This window comes from Pan paniscus, chromosome 7, assembly GCF_029289425.2.
Source record: "Pan paniscus chromosome 7, NHGRI_mPanPan1-v2.0_pri, whole genome shotgun sequence".
NCBI lineage: Eukaryota > Metazoa > Chordata > Mammalia > Primates > Hominidae > Pan > Pan paniscus.
This window is the reverse complement of record NC_073256.2, coordinates 118,959,230-118,978,512: the sequence shown is the minus strand read 5'-3', so window position 1 is coordinate 118,978,512 and position 19,283 is coordinate 118,959,230. Positions and strand designations below refer to the sequence as shown.

At 38.6% G+C, this 19,283-nt stretch overlaps 1 protein-coding gene across 2 annotated transcripts in view; it reads right to left on the bottom strand.

Moving 5' to 3' along the window:
* The window catches only part of GRHL2 (grainyhead like transcription factor 2), a 184,497-nt gene that overhangs the window by 44,693 nt on the left and 120,521 nt on the right, over positions 1-19,283 (bottom strand). For both annotated transcript variants that reach the window (XM_055116805.3, XM_008975192.6), the window contains exon 9: positions 11,691-11,849. In XM_055116805.3, the coding sequence (XP_054972780.1) occupies positions 11,691-11,849 (159 nt within the window). The remainder of the gene's footprint in view (positions 1-11,690; positions 11,850-19,283) is intronic.

The window sequence follows — 19,283 nt, the reverse complement described above, 5'->3', positions numbered from 1 at the left end:
CACAAATGGTTTGAATTATTACAAAACAATGAGATATATTTTTTGTTTATCAAATTGGCTTTTGTAGAAAAGCAGATTCCCAATTCTGGCCAGCATGACGCCATGACACAGTGAGAATTTATGGTCAATGAAGGCTTCACAAAAGAGATGCCTTATGGCTTTTAAACTAATTTTTGGAGAATGAGTAATAATAGCTAACTCTGTGCCAGGGAATTTCTAAGAGCTTTACATAATAGAATTGAAATAGCTGAATATTTTAACCGGATCATTTAATTATGCATTTTTATATTTTAAAAACTACCAAATGGAATAATTATCTTATTACCAAAGGGGGGGATTTTATAGTGCTTCATATGAAGTTTTGAATTGTCATTGACACTTGCAGATCATGGAAATTCACAGCAAAAGAGGCATAAAATATAAAACTATCTGCTTGGGAAGTCTCTTCATGATATATAAAGGTTTTATACAGTTTTGTGCTAGAAAACATATTTTCAAAAAATGAAGTGTTAAATGCGCAGATACAGTCTTCAATTGGATGTGAAACATAAGCAAAGGGGTTCTTCAAAATACTAAAGTCTGTAATAGGAACTATTTTTTTCTTGGGTCCATGTAAGGCATTTTTCTATGTGCTAGGGACTCTGTACAATATAACATTTAATATAAATAAAATTTAGATATTTGTTAACCTGTATAAATTATAGCTGCCCCCAGAAACACCCCAAGTTGGGTCAAGGAATTTGATTTCTGAGTTAAATGTTTTATTTTGTACTATTTATGAGGAAAGGGACAAGAATTAATCTGTTTCAAGATTTATATACAAGCATACCTCAGAGGTACTGTGGGTTCAGTTCCAGACCCCCATAAAAAAACAAATATTGAAATAAAAAGAGCCGCACTTTTTTTGTTCCCCAGTGCATAGAGAGGTTATGTTTGCACTATACTATATCAAGTGTGCAATAGCATTATGTCTAAAAAATGTACATACCTTAACTTAAAAATACTTCATTGCTAAAAAAAAAAAAAATACACACTGAGGCTTTAGCAAGTTGTAATCTTTTTGCTAATAGATGGTCTTACCTTGATGTTAATAGCTGCTGACTGATCAGGGTGAGGGTTGCTGAAGGTTGGGGTGGCTGTAACAATTTCTTACAATAAGGCAAAAATGAAGTTTGATGCATCAATTAACTCTTCCTTTCAAGAAAGATTTCTCTGTAACACGTGATGCTGTTTGATAGCACTTTACCCACAGTAGGACTTCTTTCAAAATCGGAATCAATCCTCCCAAGCACTGCTGCTGTTTTATCAACTAAGTTTATGTAATATTCTAAATTCTTTTTTGTCATTCCAACAATGTTCACAGCCTCTTCACCAGTAGTAGATTCTATCTCACTTTCTTTGCACATCCATAAGATGCAACTCCTCATATGTTCAAGTTTTCTTATGAGATTGCAGCAATTCAATCACATCTTTAGGCTCCACTTCTAGTTCTAGTCTTGCTGTTTCCATCACATCTGCAGTTACTTCCTCTACTGAAGCACTGAACACCTCAAAGTCATCCGTGAGGGCTGGAATCAACTTCTTCAAAACTCCTGTTAATTTTAATATTTTGACCTCCTCCCATGAATCATGAATGTTTTTAATGGCATCTAAAATGGTGAATTCTTTCCAAAAGGCCTTCAACTTACTTTGCCCAGAACCATCAGTGGAATCACTATGTACACCAGCAACAGCCTTACAAAACATATTTCTTAAATAAAAAGACTAGAAAATCAGAATTATTCCTCAATCCATGGGCTGCAGAATGGATGTTGTTGTGTTAGCAGGCATGAAAACAATATTAATCTTTTTGTACATCTCCATCAGAGCTCTTGGGTGACTGGGAACATTGTCAATTAAAAGGGATCATTTTTTCCGGAGCAGTGGGTCTCAACAGTGGGCTTAAAATGAAGCCCACCAAAAACACATAAGCTGTCATCCAGGCTTTGTTGTTTTGTTTACAGAGCACAAGCAGACTAGATATAGCAAGATTCTTAGGGATCCTAGGATTTTTGGAATGGTACATGAGCACTGACTTCAACTTTAAGAGAGCAGCTGCATTAGCCCCTAACAAGAAAGTCAGCCTCTCCTTTGAGACTTCAAAGCCAGGCATTGACTTCTCTCTAGCTATGAAAGTCCTAGGTGACATCTCCCAATAGAAGGCTGTTTGTTCTACAATGAAAATCTGTTGTTTAGTATAGCCACCTTCATCAATGATCTTAGTTACATCTTCTGCATAACTTGCTGCAGCTTCTACATCAGCACTTGCTGTTTAATCTTGCACATTTATGTTATGGAGATGGTTTCTTTGCTTGAATGTTACGAAGTCATCTCTGCTAGCTTCAAACTTTTCTTCTGCAGCTTCCTCATCTCTCTCAGCCTTCATAGAGTTGAAAAGAGTTAGGGCCTTGCTCTGGATTAGGCTTTGGCCTAAGGGAATGTTGTGGCTGGTTTAATCTTCTATCCAGACCACTAAAACTTTCTCCACAACAGCAGTAGGGCAGTTTCACTTTCTTATCATTTGTGTGTTCACTGGAGTAGCACTTTTAATTTCCTTCAAGAACCTTCCTTTGCATTCGCACGTTGGCTAACCGATAAAAGAGGCCCAGCTCTTGGCCTGTGTCAGCTTTTGATATGCCTTCCTCCCTAAGCTTAATTATTTCTAGCTTCTGATTAAAGTGAAAGAGATGCAATTGTTCCTTTCACTTGAACACTCAGGGGCCATTGTAGGTTTATTCATTGGCTTGGTTTCATATGGTTGTGTCTCAGGCAATAGGAAGACCAAAGGAAGAGAGGGAGAGAGACTAGGGAACAGCTGGTTGGTGGAGCAATCAGAACACACACAACACTGATCAATTAAGTTCACCATCTTATATGGGTGCAGTTGGAGGTGCCCCAAAACAATTACAATAGTAACACCAATGATCATTGATCACAAATTAACATGACAGATATAATAATAATGAAAATGTTTGAAATGTTGAGAGAATCACCAAAATGTGACACGGAGACAAGAACACATGCTGTTGGCAAAATGGAGCTGACAGACTTGATCAATACAGGGTTGTCACAAACCTTCCATTTGTAAAAATTTGTTTTCTGTGAAACATAATAAAGCAAAGCACAATAAAACGAGGTAAGCCTGTATGTTCAATGTAGAATTTTAGCAAAATCACTTGCTTATTTTTCAGGCATTCTTTCATATGCCAAACCCAAAGAATTAACATAAAACATAGAGTATCTATACAGCAGATGGTGGCCCTTCTACAAAAGAAATTTCCTGCCCAGAATGCCCAGCTATCAGCATGACAAAACAGTTTTGATAGTATCCACTCAAGAGAACCACAATTCTTATGTCTAGAATAAAGTTTTTGACTTCACAGTGACCCTGGGAAGCTTCGATACATTCCATTAAAGTAAAGAAAACATTCCTTGAGCAAGACCTTCCGAGTATTCCACCTCTTCCTATGATTCTTTGTGACCTCAGACTTTTAGAAAATATTCTTTCTACTGTTATTAAAGTGCAAAAGTCTAGTTCTTCCAGAGGAGAATAATTTGCTACAGATACTAAATTTGTCATTTGAAAATAATTCCCTCCATCTAAATGTTCACTATAGAGTGTTAAATTTGGAAAATATATCTGAAAAATTCCTGCCAATATTGTGATCATTTTTGCCACCGCTTGAGAGGTGATGGCTGTCTTTGTTTTTTATTTAACACTTAAGTTGCTCCTCTACATGTATTTTAAGAATGTGGCTTTATTTCTCTGTATTTCCACAATATGTAGCTATTGTTTGCAGTAATACAAAACCTTCACGAAAGATTGTGAAAGAATTTAATGTTAGCATAAAGATATGCACATAGGTATCTATGTATGTAGCTATATAAACAGATCCTGAATTTTTAAAATGTAGTAACGCATGCATCTCAATAGAAGTATCTTAATACCAAGAATGATTAGGGAAGCGCTTTATTTTCAGCTGCAGTCTCACAGGTGTGAGATTAATTAGAATTAATTGATTGATTAATTAGAAATCAAGCTGGAGAACTGTAAATAGTACAGAATTCCATCTCTTGAAAACTATAGACTGTGATGAGAAAATGTATGGTTTTAAAATGGAATAGCCCTCAACTCTTTTGCCTAACAGGATAAGTCAAAGTGGGCATTTGTATTTACACACCCATTTGAAAAGCCTAAAAATTAAACTTTAATATCTCTTTTTAATCTCCCAGGAATTAGTTTTACCTGGATTTTGAAATTAGAGCTTCAAAAATGATGACAAATTACAGCAAAAGATTTCAGGTCTACTTTGTTAAAGAAATTGACAGTAATTACGATGAATACACCCTGCAGGACTCGTGAGATTTCTTCCTTATGATTTTCCTGACATCCCCGACTCCAACCCTTAATATCAGGATGTGTAACTACCTGCTAGAACCTCTTGACATCACTGCTCACTTGGAATAAATGCTTATCATTTACCCAACATTCTCCAACCATTTTCTTTTACTTAGCACTGATATTTACTGACCGATACGTAAAATAGGAGCTATTGGAAATGCCACCTACTTTCTGATTGGCAAGGTATTTGTTGACATAGTCCTTCCCAGTTTTTATGCATATTTACAAACATGTTCACACAAATAAGTGGTTCTCCCAACCATTTATCTCCTTGCCACAGATTACCCTCTTAACATGACTTCAGGAAACAACTGCTTTGGAAAAATCCATATAATCCTCTTTTTCGCCCTCTCCCTTTTATAGTTTAAAATAACTGAATGAAAATGTATAAAAATATTTTCAAACAAAAGGTATAATCAATCAATAATTGTCTCTGCCCTCTTAGTGTCTTAAAGTCCCTCTCATTCTAGGACATGGGTGAACAACAATATAACATCCTCTGTATATTCTGCATGCTTTTATTCTTTGTTTTTCTTATTATTTATTATATTAACACTATAATGTAAAATAATTTCAGGAGAATCCTTAATCCCTGTCTCTCACTTTCATTTCCAACTACCAAAGTGAATATGAATGGATTGCCAGGTTCCTCTATTCAATTCTTCCCCCTCTTTCTCTTCATCTCTAACTTTATTCTTTATTTCCAAGAAGGGGATTCATGGAGGGGGATTCTACAATCTCCCCTGGAATATCTGAAATAAAGTAAGGAAATTCAAATTATTTAAATGCTTCCTTATTTGTGCTTTAAAAAATTATCTGTTATACATCATTTGAAAGTGTTTTCTTAATATTTAATATGCTGAATTAAAGACATAAGCTGATTTTTTTGGTTCGGTTTTGTTTCTAAAGCCTACCTTGGCTCTTTGTTGAGGTTTTGAATTGCCAGTTGTCATTTCGGTATTTTATGTATAAAGTTATTTATCAATTCCAGGAGAATGAGTTTGAAATCAGGCCTAGATTTCCATCTAACTACTCTGCATTCTCACTGTGTGTCTCTGGGCAAATTGCTTATGCTGTCTGTACCTTTGATATTTCACCATTTCTATTCAACTGTGTCTATTGAGTTAACAGGCCTCTGGAAATTGTCATGGAAACTTCTCTACTGTCTTGGAAACTGTCCTACTAATTGCTGTGTCATGGAAACTTCTCTACTGTCTTGGAAACTGTCCTACTAATTGCTGTGTCATGGAAACTGTCCTACTATGTACTGTCCTACTGTGAACTGTCCTACTGTGTACTGTCCTACTGTGTACTGTAAACTGTCCTGTGTACTGTCCTACTGTGTACTGTGAACTGTTCTACTGTGTACTGTCCTACTGTGTACTGTGAACTGTCCTACTGTGTACTCTGAACTGTCCTACACTGTTCTACTGTGTACTGTCCTACTGTGTACTGTAAACTGTCCTACTGTGTACTGTCCTACTGTGAACTGTCTTACTGTGAACTGTCCTACTGTGTACTCTGAACTGCCCTACACTGTTCCACTGTGTACTGTCCTACTGTCCTACCAGTGTCATGGAAACTGTCCTACTGATTGCTGTGTCATGGAAACTGTCCTACTATGTACTGTCCTACTGTGTACTGTGAACTGTCCTACTGTGTACTGTCCTACTGTGAACTGTCCTACTGTGTACTGTGTACTGTCCTACTGCGTACTGTCCTACTGTATACTGTGAACTGTTCTACTGTGTACTGTCCTACTGTGTACTGTGTACTGTGAACTGTCCTACTGTGCACTGTCCTACTGTGAACTGTCCTACTGTGTACTGTCCTACTGTGTACTGTCCTACTGTGTACTGTGAACTGTTCTACTGTGTACTGTCCTACTGTGTACTGTGAACTGTTCTACTGTGTACTGTCCTACTGTGTACTGTGTACTGTGATCTGTCCTACTGCGTACTGTCCTACTGTGTACTGTCCTACTGTGAACTGTCCTACTGTGTACTGTGTACTGTCCTACTGTGTACTGTCCTACTGTGTACTGTGAACTGTTCTACTGTGTACTGTCCTACTGTGTACTGTGTACTGTCCTACTGTGTACTGTCCTACTGTGTACTGTCCTACTGTGAACTGTCCTACTGTGTACTGTGTACTGTCCTACTGCGTACTGTCCTACTGTATACTGTGAACTGTTCTACTGTGTACTGTCCTACTGTGTACTGTGTACTGTGAACTGTCCTACTGTGCACTGTCCTACTGTGAACTGTCCTACTGTGTACTGTCCTACTGTGTACTGTCCTACTGTGTACTGTGAACTGTTCTACTGTGTACTGTCCTACTGTGTACTGTGAACTGTTCTACTGTGTACTGTCCTACTGTGTACTGTGTACTGTGATCTGTCCTACTGCGTACTGTCCTACTGTGTACTGTCCTACTGTGAACTGTCCTACTGTGTACTGTGTACTGTCCTACTGTGTACTGTCCTACTGTGTACTGTGAACTGTTCTACTGTGTACTGTCCTACTGTGTACTGTGTACTGTCCTACTGTGTACTGTCCTACTGTGTACTGTCCTACTGTGAACTGTCCTACTGTGTACTGTGTACTGTCCTACTGCGTACTGTCCTACTGTGTACTGTGAACTGTTCTACTGTGTACTGTCCTACTGTGTACTGTAAACTGTCCTACTGTGTTCTGTCCTACTGTGTACTGTAAACTGTCCTACTGTGTACTGTCCTACTGTGTACTGTGTACTGTCCTACTGCGTACTGTCCTACTGTGTACTGTGAACTGTTCTACTGTGTACTGTCCTACTGTGTACTGTAAACTGTCCTACTGTGTTCTGTCCTACTGTGTACTGTAAACTGTCCTACTGTGTACTGTGAACTGTCCTACTGTGTACTGTCCTACTGTGTACTGTCATACTGTGTACTGTGAACTGTTCTACTGTGTACTGTCCTACTGTGTATTGTAAACTGTCCTACTGTGTTCTGTAAACTGTCCTACTGTGTACTGTGAACTGTCCTACTGTGTACTGTCCTACTGTGTACTGTCATACTGTGTACTGTGAACTGTTCTACTGTGTACTGTCCTACTGTGTACTGTGAACTGTTCTACTGTGTTCTGTCCTACTGTGTACTGTGAACTGTTCTACTGTGTACTGTCCTACTGTGTACTGTAAACTGTCCTACTGTGTTCTGTCCTACTGTGTAATGTAAACTGTCCTACTGTGTACTGTAAACTGTCCTACTGTGTACTGTCCTACTGTGTACTGTCATACTGTGTACTGTGAACTGTTCTACTGTGTACTGTCCTACTGTGTACTGTGAACTGTTCTACTGTGTTCTGTCCTACTGTGTACTGTGAACTGTTCTACTATGTACTGTCCTACTGTGTACTGTAAACTGTCCTACTGTGTACTGTGAACTGTTCTACTGTGAACTGTCCTACTGTGTACTGTGAACTTACTGTGAACTGTCCTACTGTGTACTGTAAACTGCCCTACTGTGTACTGTCCTACTGTGCACTGTGAACTGTTCTACTGTGTACTGTCCTACTGGGTACCGTGAACTGTCTTACTGTGAACTGTCCTACTGTGTACTCTGAACTGTCCTAAACTGTTCTACTGTGTACTGTCCTACTGTCCTACCAGTGTCATGGAAACTGTCCTATTGATTGCTGTGCTGCTGTGATGGCTAGAAGATTGGCATTAACTGAAATCATCATGGCCTGAAAGGCCATTGAGACTTTAGGGATATTTACTGCTATGCCACATGTCCCTAACCCCTGTGCAGTTCTTGTTAATGCGTTTTCTTTCTGTTTTCCTTACCATCTCTGCTTTCTCCTGCCACTGCTAAACCAGAACTCTCAGACATGTTAACAGTACATACACCTTTAATACAACTGACTGCAGCACCTTTAAGAGTGATGGGCTGAATTAACAGCATTTGCAGTGACCTGGATAAGATTGGAGACTATTACTGTAAGTGATGTAACTCAGGAATGGAAAATCAAACATCATATGTTCTCACTGATATGTGGGAGGTAAGCTATGATGACCCAAAGGCATAAGAATGATACAATGGACTTTGGGGACTTCTGGGGAAAAGTGGGAGGGGGTTGAGGGATAAAAGACTACAAATATCATGCAGTGTGTACTGCTCGGGTGATGGGCACACCAAAATCTCACAAATCACCACTAAAGAGCTTACTCATGTAACCAAATACTACCTGTATCCCAATAACTTACGGAAAAATAATTTTAAAAAAGAGTGTTGGGCAATAGTGAACTGGCTACTAATATCTGCTCCCTGTTCCTCTCTCTTCCCAGCATCTAATATGAAGTACTATCCTTTCACTTACAGTTAATCTCTGTAAGCAGTTAGTCAACTTATTTCTCACATACCCCTCCTATCCTTCCCAATTTTAAAATAATTGTACGATGTCTATACCTTGTCAGAATATACTGTCACACTGTCTCCACCATCATTTAGAATTAGATCTACAGGTAAACAGATCCTGAATGCTCACCACCCATCGTTTTATCAATGTCTTTACAGTAATGTTGCTTGTCTAAAGTTTGTTGAGTACTAGAGTCCCCGAGAAGAAATATTCTCTGGATTTTGGGGGTTTGTTTATTTTGTTTCTGCCTGCAGTCTTTATACTTCAAAGTCAATTTGGCTGCATATAAAATCCTTGGCTCACATTTTCTTTACTTGATTACCTTAAATATCATTGTCTTCTGACAAGGTGTTGCTGTTGAAAAGTTTGATAATCAAATTTTCCTTATAAGTGATTTAATATTTATTTTATTTACTTAGATGCCCAAAGAATATTATTTTCTTTTTTCAAAAAGTCCAATAGCTTAACTATTTTGTATTGGTTATACTGGATCAATTTTCCCAAGTGGGTGGTGGGCTGTTTAAATACATATGCTTTCTGTTTAAAATTTTCCTTAGAGCATATGTATTTAAACGCATATTTAAAGCAATGTATTTTTAGTATTCCATCCCCCCAATTTTTTTTCCTCAAAGATTCCTATTATATGTATATTGGATTTTATTTTTTTTAGATAGGGTCTTGCTGTGTCACCCAGGCTGGAGCATAGGTCACCGTAACCTCAAACTCCTGGACTCAAGAAATCCTCCTGCTTCAGCCTCCTGAGTACCTAGAACTACAGACATGCATCACTGAACCTGGCTAATTTTTACATTTTTTTGTAGAGACAGGGGTCTCGCTTTGTTGCCTAAGCTGGTCTCGAACTCCTGGACTCATGTGATCCTTCCACCTTGGCCTCCCAAAGTGCTGGAATTACAGGTGTGAGCCACGCACCTGGCCTATATTACATCTTCTTTACCTTTCTTCTATATCTGTATTTTCTCTCACACCTCTTTCATTTTCTCTGATTTTAAAAATGTTATTGTTTTCCAGCTTGTTTTCTTAGAGCATTATCTTTTATATTTATTTACTCTTGTGTTGCTTCTAGCATAGTTTTTAATTCTAATCTATTTTAATCTTTTATTTCTAAATTCCTTGAGTTCCATCTCATCTCTTTTCAAGTCATTCTATTTTCTACACATCTCAAGTTGATTTTTTCAAATTGTGATTTACATTGATCTTCATAACTTCCATTATTTCCTTAATTTCATTTAGCTTATTTTGAAATGTTAGGCTACAGTTTTCACCTGTTCTGTGGGCCTTTTTGATAGGCATTCATTATTCATGGGGAAGTCAGTCTGATCTTAATCTCTTTTTTCATGAAACATTGTATGGGATTCAACTGCTTTTTCTTTTCTGTTGGTCATTTTCAAGTGAAATGAGTGAGCCAGGATTTCTTCTAGCTTCATGGCTCCCAGGATGCCCATCTGGTGTGTTCACAGAGTGATACAAATATAGTCAGATTTTCTGAGATCTGCCTACTCTGTATCCCGTCCCACCTTCCTCTTCATTTTTATTTTGACCTCTTTCCTTTTCACCTTTTTTTCTCAACTCAGCTTAGACTTTACTCCGATAATTTTTTTTTTCTCCAAAGCAGGATTTTGTCTTAGAAGGGAACTTTTGTTTCTGACTTCTCAGAATTCATAGAGCCTAAAACATTTCAATGCTCAGTCCTCTTGCACTCACTGGCAAATTAGAATCCACTAGATCTGTACCCTCCCACCCGAGTCTCACATGCTCTCCTGAGACAGCCCACTTCACTTTCCAGTGAGTACTTTGGAAAACTTTGTAGGATTCCTGTTCTTTGGCTATCAGGTGGCCCCATTACTTTCCCTCACAAATGCTGATATCACACAGGTTTTGAAATTGTTGATGCTTGGTCCCATTCATATTTGGAATTTGTGAGGATCTTCTGTCACCTAATCATAGGGTTTTAAGTTTTGCTGTTCACATTTTTCAACTCTTTTGGGGTGGGATTCAGGGAGATTCAAAGTACATGTTTACTAAGTGCATATGTACTAATGAACTTATTTTATAAGTGCTATTTCCATTCCAAAAAGTCCTAGATGAGGTCCCATTTAACCCACAAAATAATAACGGATGCCCTGATATGCTCTGGGACAGGGTCTATGCCCAGTAAAGAATATTAATCTGTTATCTGAGCTATCTAATTGGATCAAACTTATAGCACAATGTATTACAGACTAAAGTTTGTGTACCCCCAAAATTCATATGTTGGACTCCCAATTCCCAATGTGATGGTATTTGTAGGTGAAATTTTGGGGAGGTAATTGGGTTTAGATGAGGTCATGAGGGTAGAGTCTTTATGATAGAATTTGTGTCCTTAGAAAAAGAGACACCAGAGAGCTTGTGCACGTGCTCTCTCTCTATGCCATGTGAGGACACAGTGAGAAGGCAGCTGTCTGCAAGCCAGAAAGCGAGCCCTCACTAAGATCCAAATTAGCTGACACCTTGACCTTGGACTTTCCAGCCTCTAGAACTTTGAGGAATACATTTCAGTTGTTTAAGCCATCCAGTCTATGTTTTTTTGTTATAGCAGCCCGAGCTGACTAAGAAACAGTCAGTCATTAAATTAGTGATAAAAATGATAAACTTAAAAAAAAAAATAGTTGACTGAAGACTTCCTAGATATCTAACAGGAACTGAGAATAGAAGATTACCACTCCCATTGTGATGAGTAAAGTGAATATTTTGACACCACTAGACAAGTGAAGGTGACAAGGAAGAAATGCCATTAAAAGTAATATCTAATAAAAAAGATACCTTTATAAAAAACTGTCATCTTTACTCACTTTGTCACAGAAGACCTTGATCTGGCAATAAGCTCTATGAATGGGTTTATTGCTACGATTGTTATAACTGTATGTGTCAATCTGAATCATCAAAGGAAGTCCTTTCACCCCTTTTTGGGAGGAGAAATCTGTGCTCAAGCAATTCACGGTGATGAAAATCTGAGGGAAAGAGAAAGAAAAAGTTCACAAGTCACCATAAAAAGAATGTACAATAAATGCATAAACTTTAGACTTTAAGTCAAAATACTAAACAACCCCATAAAGACAACCGAAGAATATTTTGATATTCTTTTCACATAAAAACATGCTGAGCATAAAACGTATAATTTATAATTATACATTATTTTTAAAATCTGCTTTCATATTTAATCTTGAAACAGACCATTTAAACTGCTTTCCTGGAAGTATATCAGCAAAGTCTTATTTTATTTTATTTTATTTTATTTTTTTGAGACAGAGTCTCACTCTGTCACCCAGGCTGGAGTGCAGTGGCGTGATCTCAGCTCACTGCAACCTCCACCTCCCAGGTTCACGCCATTCTCCTGCCTAAGCCTCCCAAGTAGCTGGGACTACAGGAGCCTGCCACCACGTCTGGCTAATTTTTTGTATTTTTAGTAGAGACAGGGTTTCACCGTGTTAGCCAGGATGGTCTCAGTCTCCTGACCTCGTGATCCGCCTGCCTCGGCCTCCCAAAGTGCTGGGATGACAGGCGTGAGCCACCGTGCCTGGCCAAGTCTTACTTATTTTTTAAACCTGCATAAGTGGCCTGGGTAAAACACTGTTTCCTCAACATATCAAAGTTGCCACTTCTAATAGTTATATCAGTTATTCTAATCTCTGGCCTGTGGAATTAAAAAAAAAATCAGATAACACCTTCCTTTGCACATTATTGCATTGAAACCTAGTTATTTGTTTACATGTCTGTCTTTGTTCCTTGATTATGAAGCATGCAATTTGAGACCACTTATTATTTTTGTATTACTGGTACCTAGTGCCTGGAGGAAAATAAGCACTCAATAAACATTAGATGAGCGAATCACTGAGTTTATCTGCAGAAAGCCTACGAGATTGGGAGTCAAATGCCCCAGGTTTTAGCTCCAGCTGTAACATTAACCAGCTAAGAAACCTTACACAAGTCACTTAATTTCAGATTTCAATTTTCCCTTTAGGATCCCTCCCTGCAGGACAAAATGTAGATACAAATATACTTCCAGGTTAGTGAAAAAGTAAAAGATTGTTAAATGTAAGATCTGAAACAGGAGAGAGAAAATATAGTGAATTAGTGAAGGCATCAACATCCTCACCTTACAGCACAGCGCATCAAGAGATATAAGAGAAATCACATGAATTCAAAAAAATGGAAACTCCAGGAAATTACTAAGATTACAGTGCTGACCAACAAAAGAATTAAAAATAATTATTTTATTTTATTATAAAATATTGGTAAGAAGAGAGGGAGGAGTGTAAATGAGCTAAATTTCTCCTCATTTTAAATAGTGGATGGCAGTCCATTGATACCATTTAAGAGTGATTTATCACGGAATTGAGGTATCAGTGTAGCACCCAGGTTTACATGGTAACTACGCTGATGATTAAGAGGTGGTTTCTGGGGAGATCCAGGCACACTATATTATACTCTTGGTACTATTTTCATTTGATGCCACATGTATTCTTTTTATTTAAAATAAAATGTTAAACTATTCATTGCTTTAAAATTGTAAAATTATGTATTCTGAAAACTATTTCATTAGAAATACTATTTAATGCTTGTCTTATTTGATTCCCTGGGTTTTCCATTCACCTTTAAGCCTTGGACCTGAAGTCCCTCACACCACAGCGACACTATGGAGAGCAGCCCTCAAGGAAGCAAAGCCATGAGAAACGGACTGCATGTTAAAGGCTTTTCAGCCGGGCGTGGTGGCTCATGCCTGTAATCCCAGCACTTTGGAAGGCTGAGGCAGAGGGATCACCTGAGCTCAGGAGTTTGAGATCAGCCTGGGCAACATCCCATCTCTACAAAAAGTTTAAAAATTAGCCGAATGTGGTGGTGCATCCCTGTAGTCCCAGCTACTTGGGAGGCTGAGATGGGAGGATTGCTTGAGCCCAGGAGGTTGAAGCTGCAGTGAGCTGAGACTGCGCCACTACACTCCCAACCTGGGTGACAGAGCGAGATCCTATCTCAAAATAAATAAATAAAATAAAAGCCTTTTGAATTTTTGATTTAACTACTAGACCTGATCTAGTTCATTTCAAACCCAAAGCCTGTAGGCTTTTGGCAATCCAGGCATCTCATTTGTAGTGCTATATCTCTATAAACCTCATTTTTATTTTATTTTTGAGCTCCTCACCTGGCACTGAGGAATGTCTTAGTGGGGTACCACATCCACACCAATCAGGCCAGATGACAGGGCTTAGTGACAGGCTGATTACAGCAACCCTATGCCCTGACCCCTGGGCTCTCACGCTTCCAGCCACTGCCTGAAAACAAGTGCCCAACAACGATCTAATTATGCCAACACATCTAGCAAACTAAGGTACAACATGAGGACCATCAGTAATGAAATTGTACTGTAGATGGGAAGTCAGGGGAAAAAGAAAAAAAAGGTACTGTATATGGAATCAATGCTAAATGAGTAGATTTTAGCTGCTTTTACCAAAAACAAAAAGAAATGGGTAACTGTGTGAGACGTTGGATGTGAGATGATGGATAAAGTATCTACATGTATTCCATAACATCATGCTGTATGTCTTAAATATATACCATTAAAAGTTGCTTTTAAGAAAAGATAATCTAACTGCCAATACATTCATTTCCTTCATTCATTTCTTTAATTCACGTATTCATTCATTCAGTCTGTAAACATCCACACAAGCCCACAATGGGTCAAACACAACATTAGATATAGGGGATAGAAAAGAAACTCAAACCCCTGCTTCCTGGAGCTGACAGTCCAAGAGGGAGACGGACGAGTGATCCAGCAGTGACCAACACAGGGTGGTCCTCTGTGTTGTGTGTACAGAGAGGCAGGTGTGCACAGAGGCCCCAGCAAGACAAAACAGAGCCCTGGGCATGGAGAACACTAGTGAAATACAAACCCACACATTCACTGGGCTTAGAGCAGGGGTCTGACAAGGACTGAGGAACAGTAAAGAAAAAGAGAATGACTAAAGATGCAAATGTCAGGTGATTCACAGGAAATGAGTGACAAAGACTACTAAGAAAGAACACACAGGCTGGGCGTGGTGGCTCACACCTGTAATCCCAGCATTTTGAGAGGCTTAGGCGGGTGGATCACTGGAGGTCAGGAGTTCGAGACCAGCCTGGCCAACATGGTGAAACCCCATCTCTACTAAAAATACAAAAATTAGCTGGGTATGGTGGTGGGCACCTGTAATCCCAGCTACTCAGGAGGCTGAAGCAGGAGAATCTCTTGAACCTGGGAGGTGGAGTTTGCAGTGAGCCGAGATCGTGCCATTGCACTCCAGCCTGGGCAACAAGAGTGCAACTCTGTCAAAAAGAAAGAGAGAGAGAGAGAAAGGAAGGAAGAAAAGAGAGAGAAAGAAAGAAAGAGAAAGAAAGAAAAAGAAAGAAAGAAAGAGGAAGAAAGAAAGAAAGAAAAAAGAAAGAAAGAGAAAGGGAGGGAGGGAGGAGGAGGGGAGGGGAGAAAGACAAAGAAAGAAAGAAAAGATAGAAAGAAAGAAAGAAAGAAAAAGAAAGAAAAAGAAAATGCTATGTCCGATTCTCCTACTGACTTTCCATGGTGTAAGTATTTTGCCCACTACAATCACACAGACAGAAAATGCTGTCTGCTGTCCCTGGAGAAGCCCTAATGGCAGAGAATTTTTATTTAACAGTCATTTATGCAACAAATATTTTTGAAGCGCCTACCAAGTTCCTGAAGCTGTGCTAGGCACTAGCATAGATGCACTGGTTATGGTTCCTGCAATCACAGAAGTCAGAGGGAAGATTGAGAGAGAACATACGATGGTGCTCTAAAGATAACAACAGCTTCATCAAACACTAACCTTTAGGTTAAAAAAAAAGTATACTTTTCAGGGAACACCTGAAAAACATCTTGGCCAGAGTGTATAAAATGCAGTTGTATGTCAGCAAAGCAAATGATCACTCTGGTGAGCTATGCAGTTGTTCATCGTTTTGGCCATGTGCTTCATAGAGATCTTCCTGCTGGTGGCCATAATCACAGGAGTCTTAACGCAGACTGGTTATTTTCCACTCCCTCATAAAGCCTGCCTAGAACTACAGGAGCCAGAGGAGAAAAGTGTTCTGATGAATATTTCCTAAGCTATTGAGATTCATGGTTGGCTCAGTGATTTAACCACATGTCAATCACAGTGGACATACATACACTCAGACAGGCAGGAAGCAATATTAAATGTGGCCTTATCAGCTCAAGTCTCAACTAAGAGCCGACGTGATGGATTGTGAATATTTACAAGGGCCATTTAAGTGGGACAGACCCGCCAGATCCACTGAAATAACTGCTTACTGGCGATATACTATAATACATAGTCTAAATTTTCCCTGGAGGAGTTATAAAAACCAACCACCCAGTAGAGATGGTCTTTAAAGGTCAAATGAGCTACCACACATCAGACTTCACCGGGAGACACTTAGGCTAGGTTCTCTCAATAGAGAGAGGTCCTTAGTAGAAGCTCTAATGGGCTCTCTAATTCCATTAAAAGTAAACAACACAAGAATCTGCCTTTTCTGCTACATTGTGTTGTCAGCTCCCAGTGAACCTATAAGGGAAGGAAATTATAATAGGGTTGGCATTGTTTCCTCTTGCCTAGCTGCCTGACCCACTGGCAAAGCACAGTTTCAGTACCTTGATGGTATCAATCATAGTCTCGCTGTGCTGCACTCAAAACCCAAATGGTTGAACTTTAACTGAAATTGGGGGTGGGGAGGAGTTTGGGAAATCATGGAAAGACATTAACTAAAGGCTTAGCTTGGAAACTGATAAGCATTCATTTGTTTCATCTTGCAAACCCAACCATGTCTCAGCTCCATGCACAGCAGGCAAATGTGAAAGCAAATTACTTGGAAGTGTATCTACAAAGCACTTGTTTGTAAATATGTATTAGAGGGGCTTAAGGAAAAGGTATAATTTCCTCTACCAAATGTTCATCCAAATGTCAAGCACAGAAAGTTATTTTTCACTTCGGTGGAAGCCTTGATTATGTAAAGGATGTATAAATGCCGTGAACAATCTATCTGTCTCCCAAGCGTTAAGAAAGTTACAAATGCTCATATAATATTTTTAAAACCTCTCTTACTTGTTTTCCTATAATGCTAATAGCACACAATTTATTTTTTAAGAAAGAATTCATTAGATCAGGTGTATTTAGGCAGATAATAAATACAATTTTAATTTTGTCATCAGTTCAAAGATTGATTCAGATAAAGATTGTTTCTAAATGTACCAAGATCTTTCCCAGAAATAGAAGCAGTCTCATAACATTGGCATTTTTTTACAAAATCATTTGTTACATATGAATTACAATTCCCATTTTGTGGTTTCTACCCAAGACAAGTGACTTTGCTGAAATTATAATACCCCTCAGTTGTACATTATGCATACAGTAAGATTTATTAAAATAAGCACAAATCAATGAGCTTTAGAATTGCTATATTAACTTGATTATTAACTCCTAAAGCTTTTTCTGAGAGCTTTCCATTAAAATAAATGGGCCTACCTTTGATTCAGAAAGCAATTCGGGATTCAAAAAATTGTAACATCTGTGATTTGGTACAATGTATTTATTTTCCTCTTTAAGCAACTGTATTTTGCACTTTTAAGATGTTTCTTTTTAAAGACTAAGAAAGCTACTTATATCCTGATAATCGAGACTGAAAAAAAAATTCTTTTCCAAGAAATTGCACAGGAGAAGCCTCTAAATTAGAGGTACAAGGTATACATAAGAAATAATCATTTTAACACTAGAACACATTTTCCTTTCACAAACAATATATAACTATATAAATGTGCTCTTGCCAGTTTCTCCACTCTGTTCCTTTCTCGGTTTTAGAACTTCTACAGACAGCTTTCTCACATTTTACCTTTCTTCTTCCACTTTGATAGGATTGTATTTGTGTGCAGATGCAATGCCAAATTGAGACGGAAGATAGACTAAAAGTAGACAATATTAAAATGTGAAATCTCAGCTTTGGGTAACCATCTTTTTTTTATGCATGTATTCATCAAATAGTGATTTAATATCTTCTCTCTGTGCTTGGCATTTTGCTGGGAGATGGGAATACGGGATGCAAGACAGACTACCCGCCCCCAGGGATCTTGCTGTTTTGTTGAGGACATAAGAAATGCCTAGATTTCATAAAACGTACAATTATATAGCACTTTTAGAAAGTACTCTTCAAATTTTTTTATTTCATTTCTTCCTTTCTTCCTGATAAAATATTTATTTTCTCCTCTCAATTCTGCGGGTATGTATGTATACACGCAGATGCATGCTTGGTGGACTCACATACTCTACTGTAGTTCCCCATATTCTTTCAGTGCTCACTTTTTGTTTGTTCTCCTTTCAGAGGCTTTGCTGCCTGCTGTGTGCTCTGCCTTCTGTGCTGTCCCTGCAGATCATCACACTGCCAGCTCCTTCTCATTCAGATTCAGTCCAATGTCAACTCTTCGGAAATACCCGCCTTGACCATCCCATGGAGAGCTGCCTTTTACCTCCTCTCCCTCCTCCTCTCAAACCCTTGGCCCCTGACCAGTGGCACGGTCTGTCAAATTTCTCTTTTCACCTCTCTTCATCACCCATACAATTATTTGAATTTATCTTATTATTTATTTGTTTAGTGTTTAATTATCTGTTTGCTCCATGATGCTGAAAAGCCCTTAAGAGGAGGGTACTTGCCTTCCTCAAGCTCACTCTATTCCCAGTACTAGGCCCATGGTAGACAGTCAACAAATATTTGTCCAACAACTTAAGAGAAGATAAATTATTTTTCTAAATACAACTTTATCTATGCTCTTGCTTTCATAAGCAATACCTCCTAAGAGCAGAGATTAATATGAGTAGCTGAAGTCAATTTAATATAGTGGAGTTAGCTGCTCTGACTGGATGTTATCTATCAATCAACAATCATAAATTGAGCATCAACTATATATTCAGCATGAATATCTTCATCAATATGTATGTATGTATGTATCTATCTATCTATCTATCTATCTATCCATCCACACTCTGAAGATGCTATATATAGAGGCCATGGGAAATACAGAAGTCTATCTATGGCAGGGCCCTGCCCTCAAGGAAAAGGTGGGGGTCCAACAGTATTCACTGTTGTAGAAGGTATGTAATTAGATATTAAATTGAATACTCCAGACTCTGCTTGCTTTAAGAAGTGAGAGAGAAGGCCAGGCATGGTGGCTCATGCCTATAATCCCAGCACTTTGGGAGGCCAAGGCAGGTGGATCACCTGAGGTCAGAAGTTCGAGACAAGCCTGGCCAACATGGTGAAACCACGTCTCTATTAAAAATACAAAAATAAGCCGGGCATGGTGGTACATGCCTGTAATCCCAGCTACTGGGGAGGCTGAGGCAGGAGAA